This window comes from Fundulus heteroclitus, chromosome 20 (genome assembly GCF_011125445.2).
Source record: "Fundulus heteroclitus isolate FHET01 chromosome 20, MU-UCD_Fhet_4.1, whole genome shotgun sequence".
Lineage (NCBI taxonomy): Eukaryota > Metazoa > Chordata > Actinopteri > Cyprinodontiformes > Fundulidae > Fundulus > Fundulus heteroclitus.
The window spans coordinates 17,064,237-17,087,700 of NC_046380.1; the positions used below are offsets into that span (position 1 = coordinate 17,064,237).

Below are 23,464 nucleotides of genomic sequence, written 5' to 3' on the forward strand. Positions count from 1 at the left end.
ACAAACACCTGAAAACTAGGTGATAGAAAATTGCCTTTTCTGTCCTACCATCACAAACGGAAACAGTGTTTACTAGATGCTAACGATGAATTTACCTCGAACTGCGGGCTTTTGTCAGAAGAAAAACACTCTTGGTGAGTTTGGCGCAAAACAAACTCACTGAATATGTGGAAAAGCTGGTAAGTTTGTGGAGGAGCTTTGATGCTGTGGGTCTCTCTGTCTTTCAGAGACTGTGGGTAATCTTCTTCAGCATCATAAACTCGTACATTTTAAGACATCTCAGATAACATTCTGGTGGATTCTGCCAAGAGACTGAAAGTGTCCTCACTGGGTATTTTATTAAGACCATGACCCAAAATATGTGGTTGAATAAAGAAAAAACACCACCAACCTTCCTGGTCACGACATCCAGAGTTGCTCCCAATAACTCTGCAGGTTTTCAATGAATGTTGATCTAGTATCTGATTTCAAGTCATCCATTTTTTTGTCATCAGGCGACATGTCAAAATGCTTTTTTTTCTTTTATTACCTAAATATGAATGTTTAATTCAAGAAATATTCACTCCCTCCTTGTGCAAACTCTTTTTGTCTTTGTACTAAAGCTTAAATATAGAAAAACCTGGCTCTTTAACCATAAAACAAATACGTTTGGGCAAGTAAAGTAAATCAGGGAATAAAACTTGATAAATATTTTTTTTTCAAACAGTCGTGTAAGTTTTAAGGCAAAGTGTATTTAGGAGGAGCAAAGGCAAAAATGGCTTGAAAAGATTGCTGACCATGACCCTAGCCCTAAATATGAAGAGATTGCTTAAAGAGCAACCATCAAAGATCCCTCACTCTGTAGCCCGATGCTGAGGAATGATTTAGGAGACATGAGGCTGTCTTATTGGCAAAAACAGAGTTGTACTAAGTATTAGTAGGGGTGCCAATTACTGTGGTCTGCAATTAAGGGTAAAAAAAATAATTTGTTAATGTGGGATTTTCCCCTCTGAACAAATGTACAATCAAATATTGGATTTTCTAAATTTTCTGGTGAGAATTTCTGCTTTTGTGATGAAAGACTCGTTTATTTTCATGCCTTTTATCCATTTCTACCAGTAGTGAGAAGAAGTGCAGGGCATAATAAGCAGGGAATTAATTAAATGAAAACCTGTAACTCAAAAACCATTCAGCCATTTTTGTGCCTCTCCTCAGCAGCTCTGCTTTCTTCCCACACTAGAGGCATTTTCTGCTTGGGGGAGATTATTTGTTTCAGAAGACAGAGAAACTTTCTCACATTAGATCATGATGCTATTAACCAAAAGGCAATATTTACTGGCAACTTTCTCAATGTGTTTTAATAGCGGCGTCTTAATTTTCTTCGTTTTAAGGATAATACTGCAATTTAAGATACATCTGAGACCCAGAATTAATCCTCCTGAAGGATTCTGATCTGCTGAAGTCATGACAATGGTGGATAAAGAAGAAGGAAAACATTACCCTGAAGTAAAATTTTAACTTTAGTTTCTTTCTTTCTGTCTTTTTTTGTTTTTTTACTTTGGTCAAGAAATACTGATTTTAATTTGCAGCATGAGCGCATTTATTTTTGCCTGAGGTCCGGTTATTTGCTGGCAGCGAGCGTGTTACTGAGCTGACCCGCTGATGATATTTTAGCTACTTCTCCCTCTGTGACTGTTACAGCCTTTCCCCACCGAGCTGTGCCAGGAACCCCCCCCCCCCCCCCCCCCCTCATCTCCTCCCCATGCACAGGAAACCTCTAATCCTGTCGCAGGAATGTCTCCAAACCCTGTGCCCTGTGTGGTTTAATTAGAAAGTGTTAGAAGGGGTGAAAAAAAAAAAAGGTGTGTGGCGCTGCTAATCAGGGTTCCTGTCAAACATGTCTCACGCTGTCATGTCTCCCTCTCTGTGTCTGTGTGTTGATGTGGACAGAGTGCGCGGCGGGCCGTTTCGGGGCAGACTGCCAGCGGCGGTGTGAATGTGAGAATGGCGGCCTGTGCGACCGGCAGACGGGACGGTGCGGCTGCAGCTCCGGCTGGGTGGGGGAGCGCTGTGAGAAAGGTGGGTCACTGAGGCTTAGCCGCTGCGGCGTTGGAGCCGCTGACCTCGCATGACGGGGGATCAGGCGTGTTTTTGTCCATCCTGACGTGTAAATTCCCCCCTTCCTGCGAGCAGCGTGTGAAGCGGGCCTGTACGGGGTCGGCTGCACCGAGCGCTGTCGGTGTGCGCACGGGGCGTCCTGTCATCACGTGACCGGGGAGTGCCGGTGTCCTCCGGGCTGGAGGGGAAAGCTCTGCGACAAAGGTACTGATGTTGGAGAGGACGGGATAGACAATAAAAAAAAAAAAAATACCAACACAGTCCACCCTTACAGCTTCCAATAGATTCAAGAGGAAACAACATCTCAGATTTTACAGCTAAGGCCTGTAGAGTGTAGTTGTTGATTCCCCCCCAAGTAGTTTGTTAAGTATTGAAGATCAAGACAATGCAATTGAAAAATACCACTGCAAAAACGGAACTAGAAATAAGTAAAATGTTCTTAAAATCTGTGTATTTGTCCTTGATTTGAGCAGGTAAATAAGATGATTTGCCAATGCAATAAGAATTTTGCACTTAAAATAGGAACAACTCATCTCCATCATCTTATTTCAAGTGCAGTATGTCTAATTATCTTATTTTAGGGGTCAAAATACTCATTCCATTGGCAGATAATCTTATTTACCTGCTCAAATCAAGGATAAATACACTAATTTTAAGAACATTTTACTTATTTTTAGATCCGTTTTTGCAGTGCAAGTCTGACTTGGATTGCCAGGAAAAAGCTTCCCCCAACACAAATGGTGCCAAACTTTAGGTTTGCTATGGTGCGTCTGAGCCGCGACATTTCTGCAGCAGTGCTCTTCCTGAAGCAGGGTTGTTTGGCCAACATGAACAGCATCATATTTGGCGACAAAACAGATATCAAATCGGCACAAACGGCTCAAATGAACGGTAACACACAGCAGTGACCAAATTGACTCTTTATAGATTAGATTAGATTCAACTTTATTGTCATTTCACCGGTACAGGTACAAGGCAACGAAATGCAGTTTAGGTCCAACCAGAAGTGCAATAGCAGCAAGTGCAGGATAAACAATGGTTCCATAAGCGATACCATACCAAAGCATTTTACAATCACATGTGAGTCACATGTTCTCTGGGAACCACATCTGGGCTGAAATCGGCTAATTAACAGGGAAATGATCCTAAATATGGGAGCAAATCTACAAGAGGCTGGCTGAAAATAAAAAGAGTCAAAGCCGGCTGGCCTAAACCTTATTGAAAAGGCATGGTGGGACGTTTAGAGAGCTACACAGACGTTTAATGCTTGACGTATAGTACAAAAAAAGACAGAAAACCCTTTCTTGAGGTGGCTCTAAAAGCCATTAAATCAATCGGTGGGCTTAGTTTTTCCTCTTTATAGATAGGCATGAAGATCCCCTCTGTTGAGTAATGATTCAGTCTAGATTCCTACATTACAACACACATTTGGCCAATAAATGTTAACCCACTCATCAAAGAGTATTGGTTTTACATCTTTCTTTCAAATCTAAAGCCCTAACATTGTTTCCATGCCCTCCTATTCTCCCCCCAGCCTGTTTGCCTGGTACGTTCGGGGAGGGCTGCACGCAGCGCTGCAGCTGTGCCCAGGGAACCTCCTGCCACCACGTCTCCGGAGAGTGCGGCTGTCCTCCCGGATTTACCGGCAACGGCTGCGAACAGAGTGAGTCCTAGCTGCCGCAGGGGTCTGCGTCTCCTGAATATAAAATAGCTTCCCCCTGTGTAGCGAACTTAATCGGTTCAGGAAGAAGGACGCATCCCAGTGACCCTCTCTCCCTGTCAGCTTGTATTCCAGGATTGTTCGGCCCCAACTGTAACCAGGTCTGCCAGTGTTCAGAGACGAACCAGCTCTGCCACCCGGTGTCTGGATCGTGCTACTGCGCCCCGGGTTTTCACGGCGCCAAATGTGACCAAAGTAAGAAGAAGCGATGGCGATGCCTGGCAGCAGCGGGTTAGATTCACTGAGCTATATTGTACACTGGAGTGCTGATTTTGCCGAAAAACTGAAGTCACTGGCCGCCATCTTGCTACTCCCTACTCTCTCAGAATCCCACAGGATTTGGTTGCAACAACAAGCAGTTTTCTGGCTGTGGGAAATGTTTCATAGGTAATTCTACAGTCAGTGGATGTGCTAACACTATCAACTACTAGGAAATTAGGTGCTGAAATATTTTACATGTTATTCATATATATATATATATATATATATATATATATATATATATATATATATATATATATATATATATATCATCATATACAATCATATAAAATGCAAAATATTTCAGCACATGACTTTCTTAGTACATGATAGTTTTAGAACATAACATAAAAGTATATGGCATTTAAATTTTAAAAGTTTTAAGCTCCCCCGAACATGAGAAAATCCTCGTTATTCGATGCTGTAGCGCACATATTCCCTAGTTACTGGGGGAAATAGGGAGTACCAATATGGCGGCTGGTGGCTTCAAAGCGACTCGTTCTAATAGCGGGCGATTAGCACTCCAGTGTATATTATAGCTCAGTGTTTAGATTGGCCAGAGCCTGACCGTGCCGGTGTGTGTTTTCAGCCTGCGAAGAGGGTCGCTACGGCCCCGGCTGTCAGAGAGAGTGTCGCTGTGAAAACGGAGGACGGTGTCTTCCTTCAACCGGAGCGTGTCGATGTCCGGCTGGCTTCATAGGCCCCCGCTGCAACATCAGTGAGTTCATATCTCATTTTAACTAACTGGAATACATAGCAAACGTGTTTACACCCCTGGAACCTTTTTTTTTTTTTTTACATTTTTTTGTCACTACCTCAATCTCCAGAGCATTTTGTTAGGATTTTATTAGACAGACCGACACAAACTTGTCAGGTTAGGAGACCTTTACAGCCACCCAGTCCATGCACAGTCTAGGATGGGACAGAAAGACACAAACACTATAAAATAATAATAGATTTAAAGGGCCAGCCACAGTTAAAATCAAGCCTGCAGCATTCTACTGCATGAAACTTATATTTATGATTAAAAAAACGAGTGAGTACAAGAAATGAGTTGCTGCAGAGTGGTTTAATTTAATTTAGTAAAAGTCTAATTGCAGGCAGGATGAAATATGCAGAATAACTATTTATTTTTGCTGGGGCCCCAAGATACCGCTAACATGAAGGTATCAGATAAAACCTAACTTTATTTTTGGCTAATGATGCATTTAACCTTAATCCTGATTAGTCTTTTCATGCTGAGGACACTTCAGTTATGTGGTTGAGCCTTTCGTCATCTCAAACAGAAAGATTGTTTAGCCAGCAACTAGGGGAAACAACAAGTGGGTAGCTGTGAAGGAGAAGGAAAATCAAACATGGTTTGTAGAATACTTTTATAAAAATCAGAAAAATGTGACTTGCATGTGTATTCAGTCTCTTTATTTCCTGTCCCACAAAAAAAGAAAAATCCAGTGGAGACTTCAAAAGCCTTCTAATTAGTCCTGATTAGAGAACAAACTGCATCATGAAGAATAAGGAACACAGCAGACCGGTGATGGATAAAGTTGTGGGGAAGTTTAAATGAGGTTTAGGTTATAAAACAATTATAAACTTTGAACATCTGAACTCTGTTCAATCCATCATCGGGCGATGTAGACTACGGCAGAACTGCAAACCCAGAGAGAACCTAAACAGACATGGTGATCACAGAGAGCATCAAGCAGAGAAGCAGCCAAGAGGCTTGTTGTAACTCTGGAGGAGTTGCAGAGAGCCACGGCTCAGGTGGGAGAATTGCTCCATAGGAAAGCTCTTAGTCATGCACTCTACAAAGCCGACCTTTATGGAAGAGTGTAAAAAGAAAGTCATTGTTAAAAGAGAACACCAAGTCTGCAGTTTGCCGGTAACCGTGTAGGCAAGCTCATTAAACACGGGGAGATCATGATCTGATCGGATGAGATGAACGTTGAACTTACTGACAGCCATGCAAAACGTTATAAATATAAACGATAAACTGACTTTGGGTCTCTTGAAAACACAATTCCCACAATGAAACACGGTGGAGGCAGCACCATGCTGTGGGGACAGGAACGGGGGACTCCTGGAAGAAAACCTTTTATGGGACGCAAACGACTTGAGAGCGAGGATGTTAGATCTTCTACACTGCAAAAACGGATGTAAAAATAAGTAAAATCTTCTTAAAATTTGTGTTTGTGTCCTAGATTTGAGCAGGTAAATAAGATTATCTGCCAATGGAATGAGTATTTTGACCCCTAAAATAAGATAATTAGATATACTGCACTTGAAATAAGATGATGGAGATGAATTGTTCCCATTTTAAGTGAAAAAATCTTATTCTATTGGCAGATCATCTTATTTACATGCTCAAATCAAGGAAAAAGACACACATTTTAAGAACATTTTACTTAATTTTTAGTTCCGTTTTTGCAGTGTAGCAGATCCATGTGTTAAAATGGCCTAGTCAAAGTCCACATTACTGGTCCTGGATGCTCTCTGTCCAATCTGACTTAGCTTGAGCTATTCTGCTAGAAGAACTAACGTAAAAAATAAAGTCTCTAGACTTAGGAAGCTGGTAGAATTACGCCCTGATGCTGTAATCGCAGCAAAAGTCGTTTTTTGAAAGGATCGACCCAGAAAAGAAATGAATGTCACACTTTTCACATTTCTCTTTGTAAAAACGTTCTATAAACCACGGATCCTTCTCCTCACACTTGTGCACTACTTTGTTTTAAATGTCATAAAATCACAAAAAAAACAAAAAAACATGCGTGACTAGAAGCTGTTCAAGTGTGAAGAGGTTTTAGGTACTTTAGTGAGACGCTGTGAATAAAAGAGGGAGGCAACAAGCGTGTGCGTCTGTCTGCCAGCGTGTCCGGTCGGGCGTTACGGCGCTGACTGCAACCAGGTGACGGCGTGTGGAGCCGGAGCCCAGAACGACCCCGTCACAGGGAGATGTGTGTGCCCCCCGGGACGCAGAGGACAGGACTGTAGCCAGAGTGAGTTGATACATGTCTGTCTTATTAAACTTTTGTTTTCCCTTTCTTGCATTCGTCTTCTTCCCTTTTCATCATGTTCTCTCTCCAGCTCAGTGCATCCTTCCTTCAGCTGTAATGTGAGTGTGTGTGTGTTTGGCCTCAGGCTGCCCTCTCGGCTGGTTCGGGGCAGACTGCGCCCGACGCTGCAACTGCAGTAATGGAGGATTGTGCGACTCGGTGACCGGCGACTGCACCTGTGGTCTGGGCTGGACCGGGGAACGCTGCAGCATCGGTAGCGCCACTTTATTACCTCTTCCGCTATGATAGACGAAGGAAGCATGCGCTGCGGGCTGCGTCTTGATGCCACACTGTGGGAAGTCGTGGGGTTGATGTTCTGTCCCGTTCGTCTCGTCTCCAGAGTGTCCCGTGGGCCGGTTCGGTGCCAACTGTCAGCTGAAATGTAGCTGTCAAAATAACGGCTCTTGTGACAAAGCGACGGGAACGTGTCAGTGCGGATCGGGCTACTACGGACATCTGTGCGAACACGGTGAGAACCGACTAGACAAGCACACATGAAGAAGGGTGAAGGTGTCCTGAGGGATAAATCAGAGTTGTTGTTTTTTTTTAGCTCCAAATCCCTTTCAGGACGACAGTTTTGATCTCCTGTTTGTTCTCAGAAAGCTTTGTTTCACGTCACTGCGTGGAACAGGCCTCCACTGCCGCAGACGACTATGAGTCACACGTTTCCGCAGGCAGACGTGTGCTTTGATTATAATAAACATGGACGCTACTGTAACATCCGCCGCTGAAATTACTTTCTACGCTGCGTGTTTTATTCAACTTTATGTTCAGTTGCTGAACCTACGGGTCCCGCTTCTGAAAAAAAGTTGCTAAATACAGACTGGTTCCAGGGTTTATGGACGGATGATTGCGTGGTTAGATGTCTGGATGGATTGACGGATGGGTGGAAGTGTAGATTAATCGATGGGAACGTGTTTGTAATCTTTTACTCCACAGGACGAGGGCTCAAATCTGGGAGTAAAAGTTTTTTTCCCCATAATGTACTTTTCCATTCTCTGAAATCAAATTTGGTGATTTTCTAGACTTTTCCAAATGTCTTAGTAAAATTTCTTGATGTTTAAAGTATATATTTTAAATTTTGACAAAGCAGAGCCGCTTGCTTCCTTTAAAGATGTTGTGATTTTCAGTAAAGCTAACAAAGTGGACAAGGACATTGGCAACACATACGTTTAATTTAGTCTAATTTAAAACCATATTTTGACCTCCTCTAAAACTGAGAAATTTAGCAATAGTCTACCAAAACAAATGTATCTAAATCAGACCATTTTTTTAAACCTTAGAAATCTGCAGTAAGGTTTTAGTTGTGCAATATTTAGTAAGGAAAATGAAGAGTTTTGCTAATGAGGATCTTACATTAAACAATTATCTTACTTTTTATGTATTCCCAACAGTTTGGGAATTCCCACTGTTATCACAGAGGATAGCGTAGTGCAGTTTATTGTAGGCGCCTATATGCTGAGCTGCAAAGCCGGTCACCCTCAGAGAGTCCAACACTCAGTTCAGATAGTGGTAGATGGGATCTTTGAACACGCAGTGAGGGACGTCAGCAGCATTATGAAAGTCTACTTTGGTATTCAGTACAGAAATTACATAATGCATGCTTGTCCAATATTGTGCAGGTATACTTTGTTCATGCCTCATAAATATATTATAAGCATATAAGCACACAGCTCCTTCCTTGGCTTAGCTTTAAGAGATCTTTCAGTTTGGGATAATTACATTTTTTAACCCATTATGAATAATGATGTTTTTGTTGATTAGACTCCAACTGCCAGACTTTCATTATTAAGAATCTGCTTTCTAGATTCACATGGGTGTGAAATATCCCCATCAGACAGAGGTGCGTTTGTGTGCAGTCACTTAACAAAGGAGGAAACCCATGAAGCGTAAAGGGTGTCTCTTTTGAATGTCCTCCCCTCCAGTCTGTCCTCCTGGTTTCCACGGTCCGCGGTGTCGGCTGCAGTGTGACTGCGTGAACGGCGCCGCCTGTCACCCCGTGTTGGGCCACTGCATCTGTCCTCCAGGATATCAGGGGGCCCGCTGCCACAGAGGTCGGTCAAAGCTGTTTGCTCTCATGGTGAAATCACGGAGTAGTACGAGTGATTTCTCTTCTGTGAAAACGCATTCCTTAACTCGGTTCTCAGTGTGTGAGCGGGGGAGGTTCGGTCAAGGCTGCGCCAAGGTGTGCGACTGCGAAGGCGACGCGTCATGTGATCCTGTGACTGGAAGATGCATCTGCCCCTCCGGAAAGACAGGGTCCAGATGCGACATCGGTAATTTTCAGCTCTTCCTGCAGCTCAGAGAACACACTAACTCAGAAAAATAGGCACTTTGCTGACATAAGGTCAAGGTAAACTTGCATCTCATGAAGGATGCATTTTTCCAAACACCAAAAGGATTAAATGAAATGAAAATTATTTAGATTCTACGTGGCTAAGAAAGTTCTCTGTGGCCATTAAATTTCACAAGAACTCAAGTGCAGAACTCCTGGGAAATCTTTATTGGTCCCTCCAGCTGCAGAACACCCATTTTATATTTATTAGACACCAAATGTAAAAAATAAAAAAACATCTGTACAGATGACGTGTCGAGAGAAAACTACAAGTACGGGATGTTTTGTTCTTGCAGTTGTGAGAGAGAAAACCAACTTTGTCGTTGTTGGGCAACACGTCGACCTTTAGTGCTGTGGTTGTTGGACATCTATGTGACATCATGTCATCATGCATAGATGGTCGTCTGACAATCAACTGAAGTTGAAAATGTTGATGAGGATCCGCTTTGACGTCCTCGGCTGTATCTGAAGGCTGATGCAGAAGTTGGTCTCAGATCTTGCCTCACTAACACAGGAATATTCATCTGCTCTCATAAATCTAAGTTTGGTAAATAAAACGAAAGATTTTCGCTTTTTGGGCTCCCAGGACGATCTTTAAAGCTGAAATGTGACCAAATTTGTTTTTTTCTGGGGTTAATGTTCTTCTCTTAACTGATCTAAGAAAAGATACTGCTGTGTTTGTCAAGTCTGGACATTTTAGTTGCTAGTTATAGTATTCTCCTTGGATGACCTTAGATGTTTTACGTCCTGTGGTCTGATCAAAACTTTAGTGTAAGAGTTTTCCAACTCAATGACATCACTTTGCACTAAGAATGACGTGAAATGTTGCTAGAAGTGGGTGAAAACCTTTGGACAAACCGTCCTATCAGTCAGAGGGGGTCACTTCTGGAACACCCTCCCAACAAACATCAGGGAATGTCCCACTTATTGCACATTTAAAAAGCGCCTTAAACAGTTTCTTAAAAGTTCTCAGTCATGCACCCACTAATTTTATTTTTGTAATGTCATTGTTTGAACGTGTGTCTATGTATTTTGACTGATATTGTATTTTGTGATCTTGTGTTTTTTTTATTTTTCCTGCCTCAGATTTATGCCATAATCTGGCTCATTTACAATCTGTACAGGAGTATAAGATTGTTCATTAATGTGCACTGTCCTGATTAAATAAATAAATAAAATAAAACCCAATCCATCCTGCTGTCTAACGGTACACGTTCTGTTCCAGACTGCAGAGGCGATCGTTACGGGCCAGACTGCGCAGAGGCCTGCGAGTGTGGGAACGGGGCGCAGTGCGACCGGCGCAGCGGCCGCTGTCTCTGCCCTCACAGCTGGATGGGACTCTCCTGTCAGGAAGGTACTGCAGTGACCAGCACGCACACACACACACACACACACACACACACACACACACACACACACACACACACACACTAGGCAGATGCCATTTGAGTCAGAACCAAAGAAAGTGTCCTTGCTGACTTGGTGAAAACAGAGTAAATAAGCAGTGTTAAGTGCTGACTGTGTTCTGGTACCATCTGTGTGGGTGTGGCTGTGTGTGTGCGTTTTTTTTTTATTATTGTTTTGATCAGATCTGAGTGTCGGACTCACAGCTCTGCTTTGTGTGCTTTTCTTTCCCCCCTCAGGTGGACCCCCACTCTACAGCTCTGGAAGCAGCAGAGGGGACTCGCAGCATAACTCATTATAACAGCTCCATGGAGCTGCAAACCTAAAACTGGGACAGGCGAACAATGAAATGAAAAAGCCTGACAGGAAGCGGCAGCAGCTAGAGAGACTCTCTCTGAAGGGAACCGCAGCTGAAAACAAGGTTGCAACCTGGATCTGTGGGACAACCGTGACAATATTTCCACAAGCAGAGTGCAGCGTCAGGACATTGTCGCCTTTGTTGGACTTCCAGCGATGTCTTTAACAGAACTTTTTGCAGGTACTGTATATGAACCCTCCCTGCGGTCGATGTTGATGCCATTATTAGTGAATGTGAGGGAGCAGTTTTCCAATATTTAAACCAAAGTATTTATACATATCAGACTGTTTCCACATCGCATCACTTTCCAGCTGCAAACTTCTACGTGTTTAATGGTGATTTACGCTACAGATCAACGCAAAGTTGTGAATAATTGTGACATGTAGTAGTCATGGTTTGAAAAGCCATTACCCCCCCCCCCGAGTCAAAACTTTGTAAAGACGGACATTGTTCCCCATTCAGATTTTATGAAGATAATTTTCAGTGTGGATACATTTTCTAAATTGGATTTATAGGTCTGGACTTTGACTAGGCCATTCTAACACATGAGGGTGCATTGATTTAAACCAATACATGATGAGAGTGGTGGTTCTGCTTTAGGATAAACCATCATGTCTCACGGTGTGTTTAGTAAAATACGGCATTAATTTAAGCTGCACATTTTGCATGTAGGTCAAAAAGTTACAATCTAGTGTCATGGTCCTGACCACAGAGTCTTTCACCTGAGCTTTGGATCTCTGCAGCTCATCCAGTTATCATCGAGATGAGTGTAGTATTGATTCTTTGCTGTCAAACAGATGCTAAATTAAATTTCTAATGTGAAAACAGCACATACATCACATTTAATTGTAGGTAATTAATATGCAAATTAGCAATAACTGAAGACAACTCAGACCACTAGATGGCAGCGAGGTGCTTCAGAAAATTTACTTTGTTTATGTGGAATATGCAACGACCTGCGTCAGTGGGATACATATGGATTTGGACCATTTTATCATCAGAAGCAATTAGAAAAATGTCTCCCTGACTGGTTTCCTCATCCTATGTGATGCATTTTGTTCTCTAATGAACCTCTAAAGGCCTTCACAGCAGTGCTGTATTTGTACTTTTACTAAATAAGTCACAGGTGGGCTCAACTCCTACAGGCAACATGTTGCACAGGATTTTATTTAGGATCATCAGAGTAAAATGGGGCTGAATACAAATTAATGCCAAACTTTCCTGATTTTTATTTATCAAATACGTTGCTTTGCACAAAGTACTTCATGTTGGTCAATCGCTTAAAAAAATGCTGAAGTTTGTGGTTGTAATGTGGAAAAGTTAATGGGGTATGAATACTTTTGCCTCAAACAGTGCGATATTCCAGCTACTAAATGAAGCAGCATTCATGTGCACCTTCTACAAACTTTAACCATGATCTGAAAAGGTTTTGTGTATAAATGGTTTCCTATTTATATTTTATATGGTTGTTGTTGTTTTTTTTACAGCTTAACAGTGAACATGGTGGGAAATAAAGACAGATGCACTCAGGGTCGGTTTACCATTCTTATCTTTTATCATTACTTCATTTTTTTTTTTCATTTAAAGATTGAAGCTGTACAACCTAAGGTTCAAATTCAAGCACAGTGCAGATAGCAACGGCTGCGAAAAAGAAAAACTCGAAATAAAAAAAGAGAAAAAGGCAGAGGTGATCACAACCAGAAGTATGTACACAAAGGTCAGAGTATGTACAGAAGATACGAGGCTGCCACCGCGTCGTCTTCAGAGTGAAATCAGCACAATGCTCCAACCCAGCATTCCTCAAAATACACATTAGTTGTTGTTTTTTTTTTTCCCTCTTTGTTTTGGTCAGTCCTTAAACTCCATACAATACTGACAGAATAATGCAGCATGATGGTAAATAAAAATAACAGCTCTTATAACTTTTTCTATGGCGTTAAAGGCTAAAAGATAAAAAATATATTCTCTGTATGACCTAGGCTCTCCGTCCATTCGTGGATCTTTTACATACCGTCAGAACAGGAAACATGGCGAAACTAGGAACTCTTAAAGCATTAATTTTCCCTGCAGATTAGGGCACCACACACACACACACACACACACACACACACACACAGAGGCTTTAAAACGAATCGATTCCAACGATGTGCAGTTAGGAGAAACCGCGAAGCAGTTCAAAGGAAAACAGACAATAAAACATGTTTATTTTAGTTCTTGGCACAGAAAGACCCACACCGCTCTCACCTCCTGTCTCTGAGCATGATGCTAAACTGAAGGTACGGTTTTATTAGTTTAACTTGACATCCCAAAGAACTCGTGCTCCTTTACTCCCTACAGGGGAGGGGATTTGTTTATTCGCTTCATCGTTTGATAGGTGCATCAATGTGGTTTCCTCTACGAATAAGTGCAGGAAAAGGAAATGAAAATCAGGATTTTCATTTTAACTGTATGCCAAAAGTCACAGAACCCAATGTTTCTAATACTAGGAGAAAACAGATTTATCTCCTGATCTGCAATAATAACACTGCAACAAGAACTAGCGCGTCATGTTCAGTTCTGGATAGGGGATATTGTAGATAAAGTTTTTTTCTTTTTAAAAAACGTCCTTTACAAAGAGAATTAGAGAGTCCTTCTGGTGTATAAATGTATAGGAAGAAAAATAATATTTTCTTCTAAATGATGCTGCTTAAAAAGTGCAAATGAGCTGCAGACTGTGAGCAAATCAGACCAGAGACCTCCGGATTCGTCGGCTGCATCAAAATGTAAAAACACCCCAGAACTCCCCAGTACATGTACTGTCTGCTAACGAGTTACTGACTGCTAACGAGTTACTGTCTGCTAACGAGTTACTGTCTGCTAACGAGTTACTGACTGCTAACGAGTTACTGACTGCTAACGAGTTACTGTCTGCTAACGAGTTACTGACCTTGTTCATTTGGCTTTATTGAAGTAGACAAACTAACATCTTGTTTCACTAGTCAGGAATTATTTGTAGAAGCCCTTTAATTTCTACTGGTTTGTTCTGAAAACTGTAAACGTAGCGCCTCCTCAAAGCCCAGCGCCTCACATTGAGGGGAACCGGCTATGCTGGATTGTTTTAAACAGTTCATTTGTACCCATGTTTTAATTTAATACCAGTTTACTGGTACAATTAAAATGATATGCAATCAAGCTATATTTTACGTTGTGAAGGGTTAATATTATGTGCCATTTCTACTTGTTATGGTTCTGATCTCCATTTATGCTACTCGACTCTAATGAAACAGGAGACGACGACGGCTGATGAAACATCTAGTAATATTTTATTGCTGTCTCAGCATGAAGCTACACTCACAAGCCTTTCACCTTGTTTAACCCTTGGTCTGTTTTGAGGATAAATGCAGTAAATATTGACATCCGATCCGAGGTTCTGCAGATGCTCCCATAACGTTGTTTCTGAGAGCAGAACACTGTAAACGGGTAACACTTTGAATTTTATAGCACAGCCTGGGGTTGCAGAATTACTACATTTATCTGGAACACTAAACTCAAACTGCAGGTTGTGTTTTGTTTTTTTTCCAGCACTTTTTGCTGGATGAGTCGGATGCGTTAATTAAGGATTTTTAAAGACGCTGGCAGGTGAATTCCTGTTCCTGTGAGACGCAGATAAACCAGCTGTTCTCTCCTGGGATCCGGTCTTTGTGCCGGGCTAAGCTGACGGTCACATTTAGCAGAAAAGTGGTGTCAGTCTCCCCTTTCAGCAAAGAAAGAAAATAAACACGTTTGTTCGTTTCCCGAAATGTCACAATTTCCCTTTTAAAGTCTCAGACTTCGTCTCCGCTCCCCGCAGATGAAAACATCAAGACGCAGGAACTCCACAGATGAATGAACTTAATATTCTCCGTTGTTTTCCAGAGAAAACGGCGCTGGCTTTTGCCCGTTTTATTTACTCAGACACAAAAGACGGAGCAAATGCGACTTGAATGTGGATCAGTTGTTACAGCAGGCTAAAGAGGATTTTTATTTGTCCCCTGTCTCCACACGCTCACACACGCGCCTTAAATCAATTTAATAAAAAACTTAAGGAAAAAAATCTCATCTCATTCACTCTGATTATCCCTTCAATTGTAGCTGAGAAGCTCTAACATCTCTATGATTAACACTAAAGTGAAAGTTTTTTTTTTTTTAATCTGCACATATTTTTTTTTTGTAGTTTTCTGCTAATAACAGTTTATGCGCTGTAAAGACTTATGTACAGGACTTTTTAAGCTGAGAAGCATCATCTTGCTCGGCCCGTCGGCGGATGTGTCTGATGCGATCAGCCTGTGCTTCAGTCGCAGAGAGAGAGCGCACCCAGGGGACGAACAACGGTGACATCTGCACTAAGTCTGTGCGCGTCGGGCCGTCTGCCGCTTAAACCAAAGCCTAACCCACCCAAAAGCACTTAGCTGCACTACTTACGCTTTCTGCATATGAAGGCCGTATTTTGTTAACCGCTATAAGAGTTTGGTCGGGTAAAGATATATATTTATATATTTATATGAAGTAGAATCCATCCCATAAATAGATATTACAAGCTAGACAACACATGCTTAAAGATGACTCAATATTCTTGCAGGAAGTGAGTGTGTGTCAGCTAGAAGAGATGAAGGAGATCTTTGGCTCGAGCCATGCTTAAAAACGAAAACAAATGAAACGGACACTAAAGACGCCTTGATAGAAACCCCCCAAACAGCGTCGCACGCACGGACCCACCTTCTCCGTTCCCTGAGCTGCCGCCGCCCACTGATTAACCCGGACACGTGCCTCCTTCCTCCCGCTCCCAACGGTCGAGCCTTAGCCGGGGAGGTGGGAGCGGCCAGCCGCGGAGGAGCGCTGCCTACCTACGCCGAGGCCCGAAGCACAGTACCATGCATCTGTAAATAAGGCAAATACTTGAACAGAACTTGATCAAGGAGAGGTTTTGGTGAGACGTGATTGCTCCCTGTCTGAGGCGGCAGGGCAGGGGGGGGGGGGGGGGGGGACACAGTGATGCAGACGAGTGCGGCTCCCGTCGGGACAGCGGGAGCATCGTTGCGTCAGGCTGGACGAGCGTACTGTCAGCGGGAACGCAGGGAGGCGACGTGAACCTATAGTGCAATGGTTGTGACATACGACTATGTTGATATCTATGCTGTCTCTTCTTTAAAACTACCCCCCTCCCCTTTACACACACACACACACTCACACACACACCCCGTTTACTGACAGTACTAAAGTGCGTATTGTTGAAGCCCCCCCCCCCCAGAGGGCGGGGCCGCTGACGTCGACAACACAAACGCTCTTACAGAGAAACTTTGACGGACTTTTACAGTACACACGTGTTCGTAAACAGAACGTCTCAGAAACAAATGCATGGCTATGGTACATGTGCAACAGCAGTTCTCATATATTTGTACAGTATGAACTTCATATATATTTTCTTAGTTGCATTCAGTTTTAGAAAAAGATAATAAAAAAAAAATCCTGGCTGCCAAGCAAGCATGTGCTTATTTTTTTTTTCTTTCTTTAAAAAGATGTTTTTTTTTCCCTAAATGTTCTCTATGATTTTAAAGTATGTTCAGCTGAATAGGATGTATAACTGATTTACTTATGAGCGCATATCCCTAACCTCTCTTACTGTTCAGTTTTTCTCTGTTAATCCCGTCCCGTCCCGTGGAGGTGACTCGATTTATTCCCACTTTTTCTTATCTCTGTAACTCTAAATGAGGTGCCCTGCGTGGCCTTGGTGAGGCCAGACTCATGCGCCAGGGTCTCACTCAGTAAAAGCTCAAGCAAACAGAGGATCAGGCAAAGGTGGGGCGCTGCGGCTGCAGGCCGGGGTGTGGCCCTGCCGGGCGGGGCCGTCGCGCCCGTTAGGAGCGGTAGTCCTTTTTACTGTACGGCTTGTTCCCCAGGATGCTGTCCACCTCGTGGGTGATGGACGACGACAGCTTTGGAAGAACCTGTGAACAGACATGATGGACATGATGTTGGATTCATAGCTGCTATCACAACAAAAGATGAGGGGGGTGGGGAAGCAACTTTAGCTGATCTGTGTCTTATTTGTGCAGAGTGGGATTTTTACTCAATAAAGATGCACCGATCTAGCCTCGTGAGACCATCCTGATCTCGCGAGCTTTCAAGGTTTCACTCGCAGATCAGTCTGGCTACTCTCCGTTAAAGAAAATTTGGAGCAGTTCACCAAACGAACGTCCAATCAGCGTTGGCTTTGAGGCGAGTTGAGGTGTGACGCAACGAGAAGTGCGACAGTTCAGTCTAAAGAACATGGCGGCTTCAGCCGATGAAACTAGCGTTAGCGTGGCTATCGAGCAAGTTTTATCTAAATTACAAAGTATTTCTTCACTGAAAGAAGAGCAAAACACTGCTCTGGAGGCTTTTCTCAGAGGAACAGATGTTTTTGCTCTTCTCCCGACTGGTTTCGGCAAGAGCTTGTGGTTGTGTTTCCGTCGTCGCTGTTAGTACGTCATATGCTTCGTTGATCTGATTGGTTTATTTGGCCCGTCTATCACCAACATAGGCCAATCAGCTAACCAGTATTTTCGCCCCTTCCCAAAATTACTTCAACGGAAGGTTTCCAGATGGATATGCGGAGCAAATCTATCTGGCGGTGTCAGGTTAGCACCCATCAGTGTTTTATGGCAGATTTCGGACATACTCGTTGACACTGATTTGGCCAATTCCTCTTTAAAAAAGTATGTTTCATTTAGTTTTCCGAGCACATCCAACTGGGAGCAGACTCCAGGGAGAGCCCACAACTCAACAAAGACTATTTATCCTTTGTGGTCTGGTAAAGCCTCAGGATCCCCCAGAACTCGACTGAGAGCATCACTGGGGAGAATGATGTCTGGGTGTCCCTCTGAAACCTGTTACCCCACGACTTCAAAATCTTTTTTTTCCCCCCAGAGTCCAAAATTGTTTATACCCAGGCAGATATAAAGCCATCTTTTAGTTTTACCGTGTACTTTCTCACTGAAAGGCTAGAGTCTGGACATGAATTTTAGAGACTCTATGGGAAAATCTACAGATAAGGTTGATGGCAAAGAGGTCTTCCATCCTCAAAGACGTTTAGTCCATCATCTAAGCTAACTTGTTAAAACAACAGTGGAATCATACGAAAAGGGGGTTGATTACTGTAATTAGTGTAACCAATAAACATGGATTACTGAGAGGGATATAAACATTGTTTGAAATGCCATTTATTTTTATTAGAATATAAATTAAAAAAGCCAACTATTTATATCGTATACTTGTTTAATTGTTAAAGAGACACTCCTTTCATATCCTATCAGAAACTAATTTCTCAACCCCAGAAGACCCTCAAGACCCTTAACCCCAGATTGCTTCCCGGGCGCCGCACATGGCAGCCCACTGCTCCCCAAGGGTGATGGGTTAAAAGCAGAGAACAAATTTCGTTGTAATGTATGTTTCAATGACAATAAAGATGATATTACTATTACTAAATCTGTTTATTCATTAAGATTATTTCAGCAAGAAATCCAGCAAAAACAAAGCAACAAATTACGTGAGCCTAGAAAAACACATTTGGTCAATACTATTAACAATAAATAGAAAAACACAGAAGACGTTACGGTAAGTAGAAATAATATATCTCTGTAGTTCTTAAAGAAAAACTCATTTACATGTGGGACTGTGTTCTAATTCAGGGTGTGCGATTAAAAAGGTCTGGCAAAAAGAAAACGCCTGGGGAAATGTGAGAGTAACATTTTGAAGCCCAAATATCAACTGTACAGAGTGAGGGCAGATTTAGAGTGTGCACAGGCATAAACACACTCAGGAGAGACGGGGGGATGCTCTTTACCGCAGGCCAGGCATAATGTGAAGAGAGGACGTAAACCCCCACCAGTATGCAAAACCCCATTAAAAGGCAAGTCTTATCAGCACAGGAAGACGTGGCCGTGAGCTCGTCTCCACTCCCCTCGGCAACTGATACTCTGCTGACCTTATTAACGCGGTACAGTAAAGCAGGAGAGCGTGCAGCGGCGAGCTGCCCAAGAGGACGGGCTGTACTCGGGAGCGGAAGAACTGAGAAATACGAGTCAGATTAGATGGGACATAAAAGAGAAGAAAACTTTTTGATGTGCTCTTGCAGGAGCGGAAAGGAAGAACAAAAGGAAGAAGTAGGTTAGCCTCACCTGGATCGCTCCTATGTTCTCCATCAGCTGGTCGGTGTTGGACGCCCCTAAAAGGACAGAGCTCACCCCCTCGTTCCGTAGGCACCACGCTGCAGGAGACCAGTAAACACGGATGACACCCCCGCCGCCAAACGCACTCAAACACTCGGGATGCATCCATGACTCACACACACACACACACACACACACACACACACAAACATATGCTGCACAAAATGCCACCATCTTGCGTTTCTTGTGGTGAATCTATAAGTAAACCATCACAGCGTAACTGTTACACGTCACACGGTTTTAAACAGACGCATGTGTCAGGGTGAATGTTTACACAGACTTAGGTTTTACCTGATTGGACATCAAAGAGCATTTCGTACCTTAGTTCTCAGTTCGCTGAAGAGTCATTCAAAGACACTTGGGTACGTTTGTTGGGGTAAGTGACACGCAGCGGCTGCTGTGTCTTTGCACAGAAATACTCCAGACAACGCTGCTGCCACAGGTATCACGTCTGCACTAGGATGCTTATTTACCTGGGATGTCTGCTCCTCCACCGTCAGTTTCGGTATTGATACGGTGCACCATGAAGCGCACAACAATGTAGATCTGGCACGGCGCTCTGTGCACGTTTCTCAGTGCTGTCAGAGCGAATCATCACTAAAATACAAAATCTGAAGATCTCTAACGGATTGCTGTGAGTTCATCACACAGAGGCTCTGTAGCACTAAGTTGTTTTTAAATGATTTCCACTGTGTGTACACTGCAAAAATAGAACTAAAAGTAAGAAATTTCTTCTTGAAATGAAAGTATTTTTCCTTCATTTGAGCAGGTAAATAGCACTATTTGCCAATGGAATAAGATTTTTGCACTTAAAATAGGATCAATCCATCTCCATCATCTTATTTCAAGTGCAGTATATCTAATTATCTTGTTTTAGGGGTAACAATACTCATTCCATTGGCAAATAATCGTATTTACCTGCTCAAATCAAGGGCAAACACATTAATTTCAAGTAAATTTTACTTATTTTTAGTGCTGTTTTTGCAGAGTATTGTCCAATTATTTTATAAAGCATGTGAGTTGCTGCTTGTGCATTTTCTTCCCTCTCTTCCTCCGCATCCTTTAAGTCCTAGCCGACACAGCGCACAGCAGCCATGAGGCCAAGATGGGTTAGTAGAAGCGCTGGCAGCCTGGTGTGGGCATGATGAGGTTCCAGCATTCTGATACTAGGCTAGTAAGGCTAGTCCTCTACTACTGCTGCAGCTACCAGACTTCTCCAGGATCCCGTTATGCTGGCATTACGGCAACGAGCCACAAGTCACATCACAGAAGTTTTGTGTGTGCTCAAATCAGTCTGGGACAACTCACACAACGCCACAGGGACAAAAAGGGGAGCCCACAGTGTTACTGAGGTACTTCCAAAGGCTCCTTAAGGACTCTGCAGGGACCATTAAAAATTTCGGCTGACTTTTTTTATGTGGTAGTTCATTGTAGCTAAAAGAAAGCCAGAAGCTCTTTGTATAACTTTAAGCACAGTGTGCATCTTTAAATTAATATTTATGACAGTTTTTGTGTGATTTGGGTCTTTGAAGTTGATGATGATGATGATGATGATTATGATGATGATGAAAGGAATTTATTTCAGTCAATTAACGAATTTAACATATTTAACAAATAATAAATAAGTCAATTTCAGAAATTAAATAATAACCAAAAAAAATCAATTTCAGAAATACTTCAAACAACCAAGTACCACATAAAAAAGTATTTGGTAAACATTAAATTAAAATTTCTGTTCCAATTCAATTAAATAATTCAGGATGATTTAAATGCTGTAAAAAGGATGTTTGTTCATGTGATGCAGGCTAAGCATTACACGCGAGTCTTATCTGGCGAAAAGATCTTCCCTTTCTTCACTTTTTATGGTCTGTGACTCTTTGTCTGTGCATCACTGCTCTAAATTAATGTTGCAAAAAAGCAGCAAAACTCATATTTAAGTACAAAATCTGCACACAAAGGTTGTGTGGTTTTTTTTTTTGTTGGGGGGTGGGGGGGGGGGTGTTGGTGGTGGGATTTCATCAGTGAACTCTGCTGAGGACAAACAGGAAACCTGGCATTCTGCAATCCCTCTGAACAAATCAACACACAACTAACACATCCCTGCTTGGTGTGCTGTTATAATTGGTTGCCGTATTACGCAACACATCTGAATGCTTTTGCAATTCAGGAAGCTGCAGTTGTAAGCAGATTACAGCACAAAGGGAGTGAAAATGTTGCTGTAAAAATAGTGGGATTATGATTGAACACAATTCTTCCACCGAACTGAGAATACAGCCCACTAAAAGGGAACACTCGAAGCTCGCTGCTCGGGCTTTGACACATAAGTACACGATGCCTGACAGCAGGGAAGAGACCAACATCATCTATTAGCTTCGTTTCCTTGTCATATTCACTGTCTGAGTCCTGGATTTAACACCTGCTACGCCAGCACAGCCTCAAGCTAAAGGCAGAAAGATATTTTCCTTTTAGTTCAACGCTGGAGCGAAAGGGACTAAAGGGTGCGTATAAATCTGCTGCGCTGCCTTCTCCAGCCCTGAATGGAGTTATGGAAATTGGCTGTCCCTTAATGGGCCGTGAAACCTAATTTATGGAAGTGCTTTACAGTGAGGGTGAAGAATCTGCAGCGATCTAATCTGAGATTGCAGACCGAGTCGGAGATTTATTCTTCTCATTCCCAAACGTTTGACGGTTTAACGGGACTCCGCGTCTCCGAGGTTTCTCACTTTGCTGTCAGCAGTGAATAGATATCCGTCACTCGCCGGATCTATTTCAGGGATCCTGTTTTGATGCAGAGACTTAAAAACTGTTAAGTGCATGAGACAGCCTCACATCATGTCATGTGTTGACATTCACAGCGTCTGTCCCTGTTACAGGAACGAGCCAGAGCCATGCTTACAAGGAGATGTTGCGTTCATGTCCCTCTTATGTAAGATCCTACTCCGTGAGTCTTTCACGCCAAGACAGACACACACACGTGACAACACAAGAGTGAAACCGGACAGCTGCGAGAGCGCCACAGACCCCGGGAACCGTCCGAGGCAGAGGGGACGGACAGACAGACAGAAAGAGAGAGAGCGGCAGAGTGTATCTGCGTACCGATGGCGAGTTGGGGCAGTGTGCAGCCCAGCCGCTCCGCGATTGCCTGCAGCTCTTTCAACTTCGCCTGCTGACGCCGGCCCTCCTCGCTCAAGATCTTGTCCTTCAACCACTGGTAGCCCTGTTGAAAACATAGCACACCTGCTCAAAAACACAGCCCTGCTCACACCGTCGTGTCACCAGGGCCTGTTTTTAAACACGTGACTCTGTCTTCAGCTGTCAGAGCCTCAGCCGGGGGAGACAAAGCTGGTCCTGCTCACACACCGCACTTTTATCGTTACAATGCACCGGCTGTGATTGCTGAACTAAAAGTATATATGTATAAAAAATAATAAAAATGCACCCAGCTAAGGGAAAAACATCTCAATCGAGGATGCGAATGCTTACAGAGCTAAAAAGTGCTGAATAGACCCCTTGCATCTGACGTCACAGTCACGTGATCGGGGGTGCGCGCCTCCATCTTGGTGGGCAGGCTAGCCTCACAGTCCGTCTACTACATGACAAAACGGGTGATTTAGAGCGTACTTTTAGTTAGTTTATTTTTGGAATCTAAACAATGCCTACCACTTGTTGTGCTCCCGGTTGCACACAGAGGCATTCAAAATCGTTGGATGTACGTTTCTGTCGTTTACCGAAGGATGAGGAAAGAAGAAAGAATTGGATATTTTCAATGAAAAGAGCGCAGGCAGACCCTCCCAATGGACTGGGGGAGCCACCATAACACGACAGAATGTGCAGTCTACACTTCATCTCCGGTAAATACAACTTAATTCGGCTCTAGTCATTGTTCTACTTAAATAGCGGCGGAGGGGAGGTGGCGATAGCTACACAGGCCGGAGAAGCGCCCCGTGTAGCGATAGCTACCTCCCCTCCGCCGCTGTCTGTAGCAGCAACAGCGGCTTTTCCGGCCCGTGTAGC

General features: G+C 43.0%; 2 protein-coding genes across 7 annotated transcripts in view; one reads left to right on the forward strand and one right to left on the reverse strand.

The window, feature by feature from the left end:
• The window catches only part of megf6b (multiple EGF-like-domains 6b), an 82,692-nt gene extending 69,509 nt beyond the window's left edge, over nucleotides 1-13,183 (forward strand). Inside the window, exons 28-39 of the mRNA XM_012881374.3 lie at nucleotides 1,930-2,058; nucleotides 2,173-2,301; nucleotides 3,632-3,760; nucleotides 3,881-4,012; nucleotides 4,668-4,796; nucleotides 6,943-7,071; nucleotides 7,214-7,342; nucleotides 7,469-7,597; nucleotides 9,054-9,182; nucleotides 9,276-9,404; nucleotides 10,689-10,817; nucleotides 11,107-13,183. Coding sequence (XP_012736828.2) covers nucleotides 1,930-2,058; nucleotides 2,173-2,301; nucleotides 3,632-3,760; nucleotides 3,881-4,012; nucleotides 4,668-4,796; nucleotides 6,943-7,071; nucleotides 7,214-7,342; nucleotides 7,469-7,597; nucleotides 9,054-9,182; nucleotides 9,276-9,404; nucleotides 10,689-10,817; nucleotides 11,107-11,168 — 1,484 coding nt within the window. The 3' untranslated portion in view covers nucleotides 11,169-13,183. The remainder of the gene's footprint in view (nucleotides 1-1,929; nucleotides 2,059-2,172; nucleotides 2,302-3,631; nucleotides 3,761-3,880; nucleotides 4,013-4,667; nucleotides 4,797-6,942; nucleotides 7,072-7,213; nucleotides 7,343-7,468; nucleotides 7,598-9,053; nucleotides 9,183-9,275; nucleotides 9,405-10,688; nucleotides 10,818-11,106) is intronic.
• Nucleotides 12,793-23,464, reverse strand: part of kcnab2a (potassium voltage-gated channel, shaker-related subfamily, beta member 2 a) — a 124,102-nt gene continuing 113,430 nt past the window's right edge. For all 6 annotated transcript variants that reach the window (XM_012881370.3, XM_012881372.3, XM_036151553.1 and 3 more), the window contains 3 exons: nucleotides 22,547-22,667; nucleotides 19,400-19,488; nucleotides 12,793-17,188 (listed from right to left, as the gene is read on the reverse strand). In XM_012881370.3, the coding sequence (XP_012736824.1) occupies nucleotides 17,099-17,188; nucleotides 19,400-19,488; nucleotides 22,547-22,667 (300 nt within the window). In that variant the 3' untranslated portion in view covers nucleotides 12,793-17,098. The remainder of the gene's footprint in view (nucleotides 17,189-19,399; nucleotides 19,489-22,546; nucleotides 22,668-23,464) is intronic.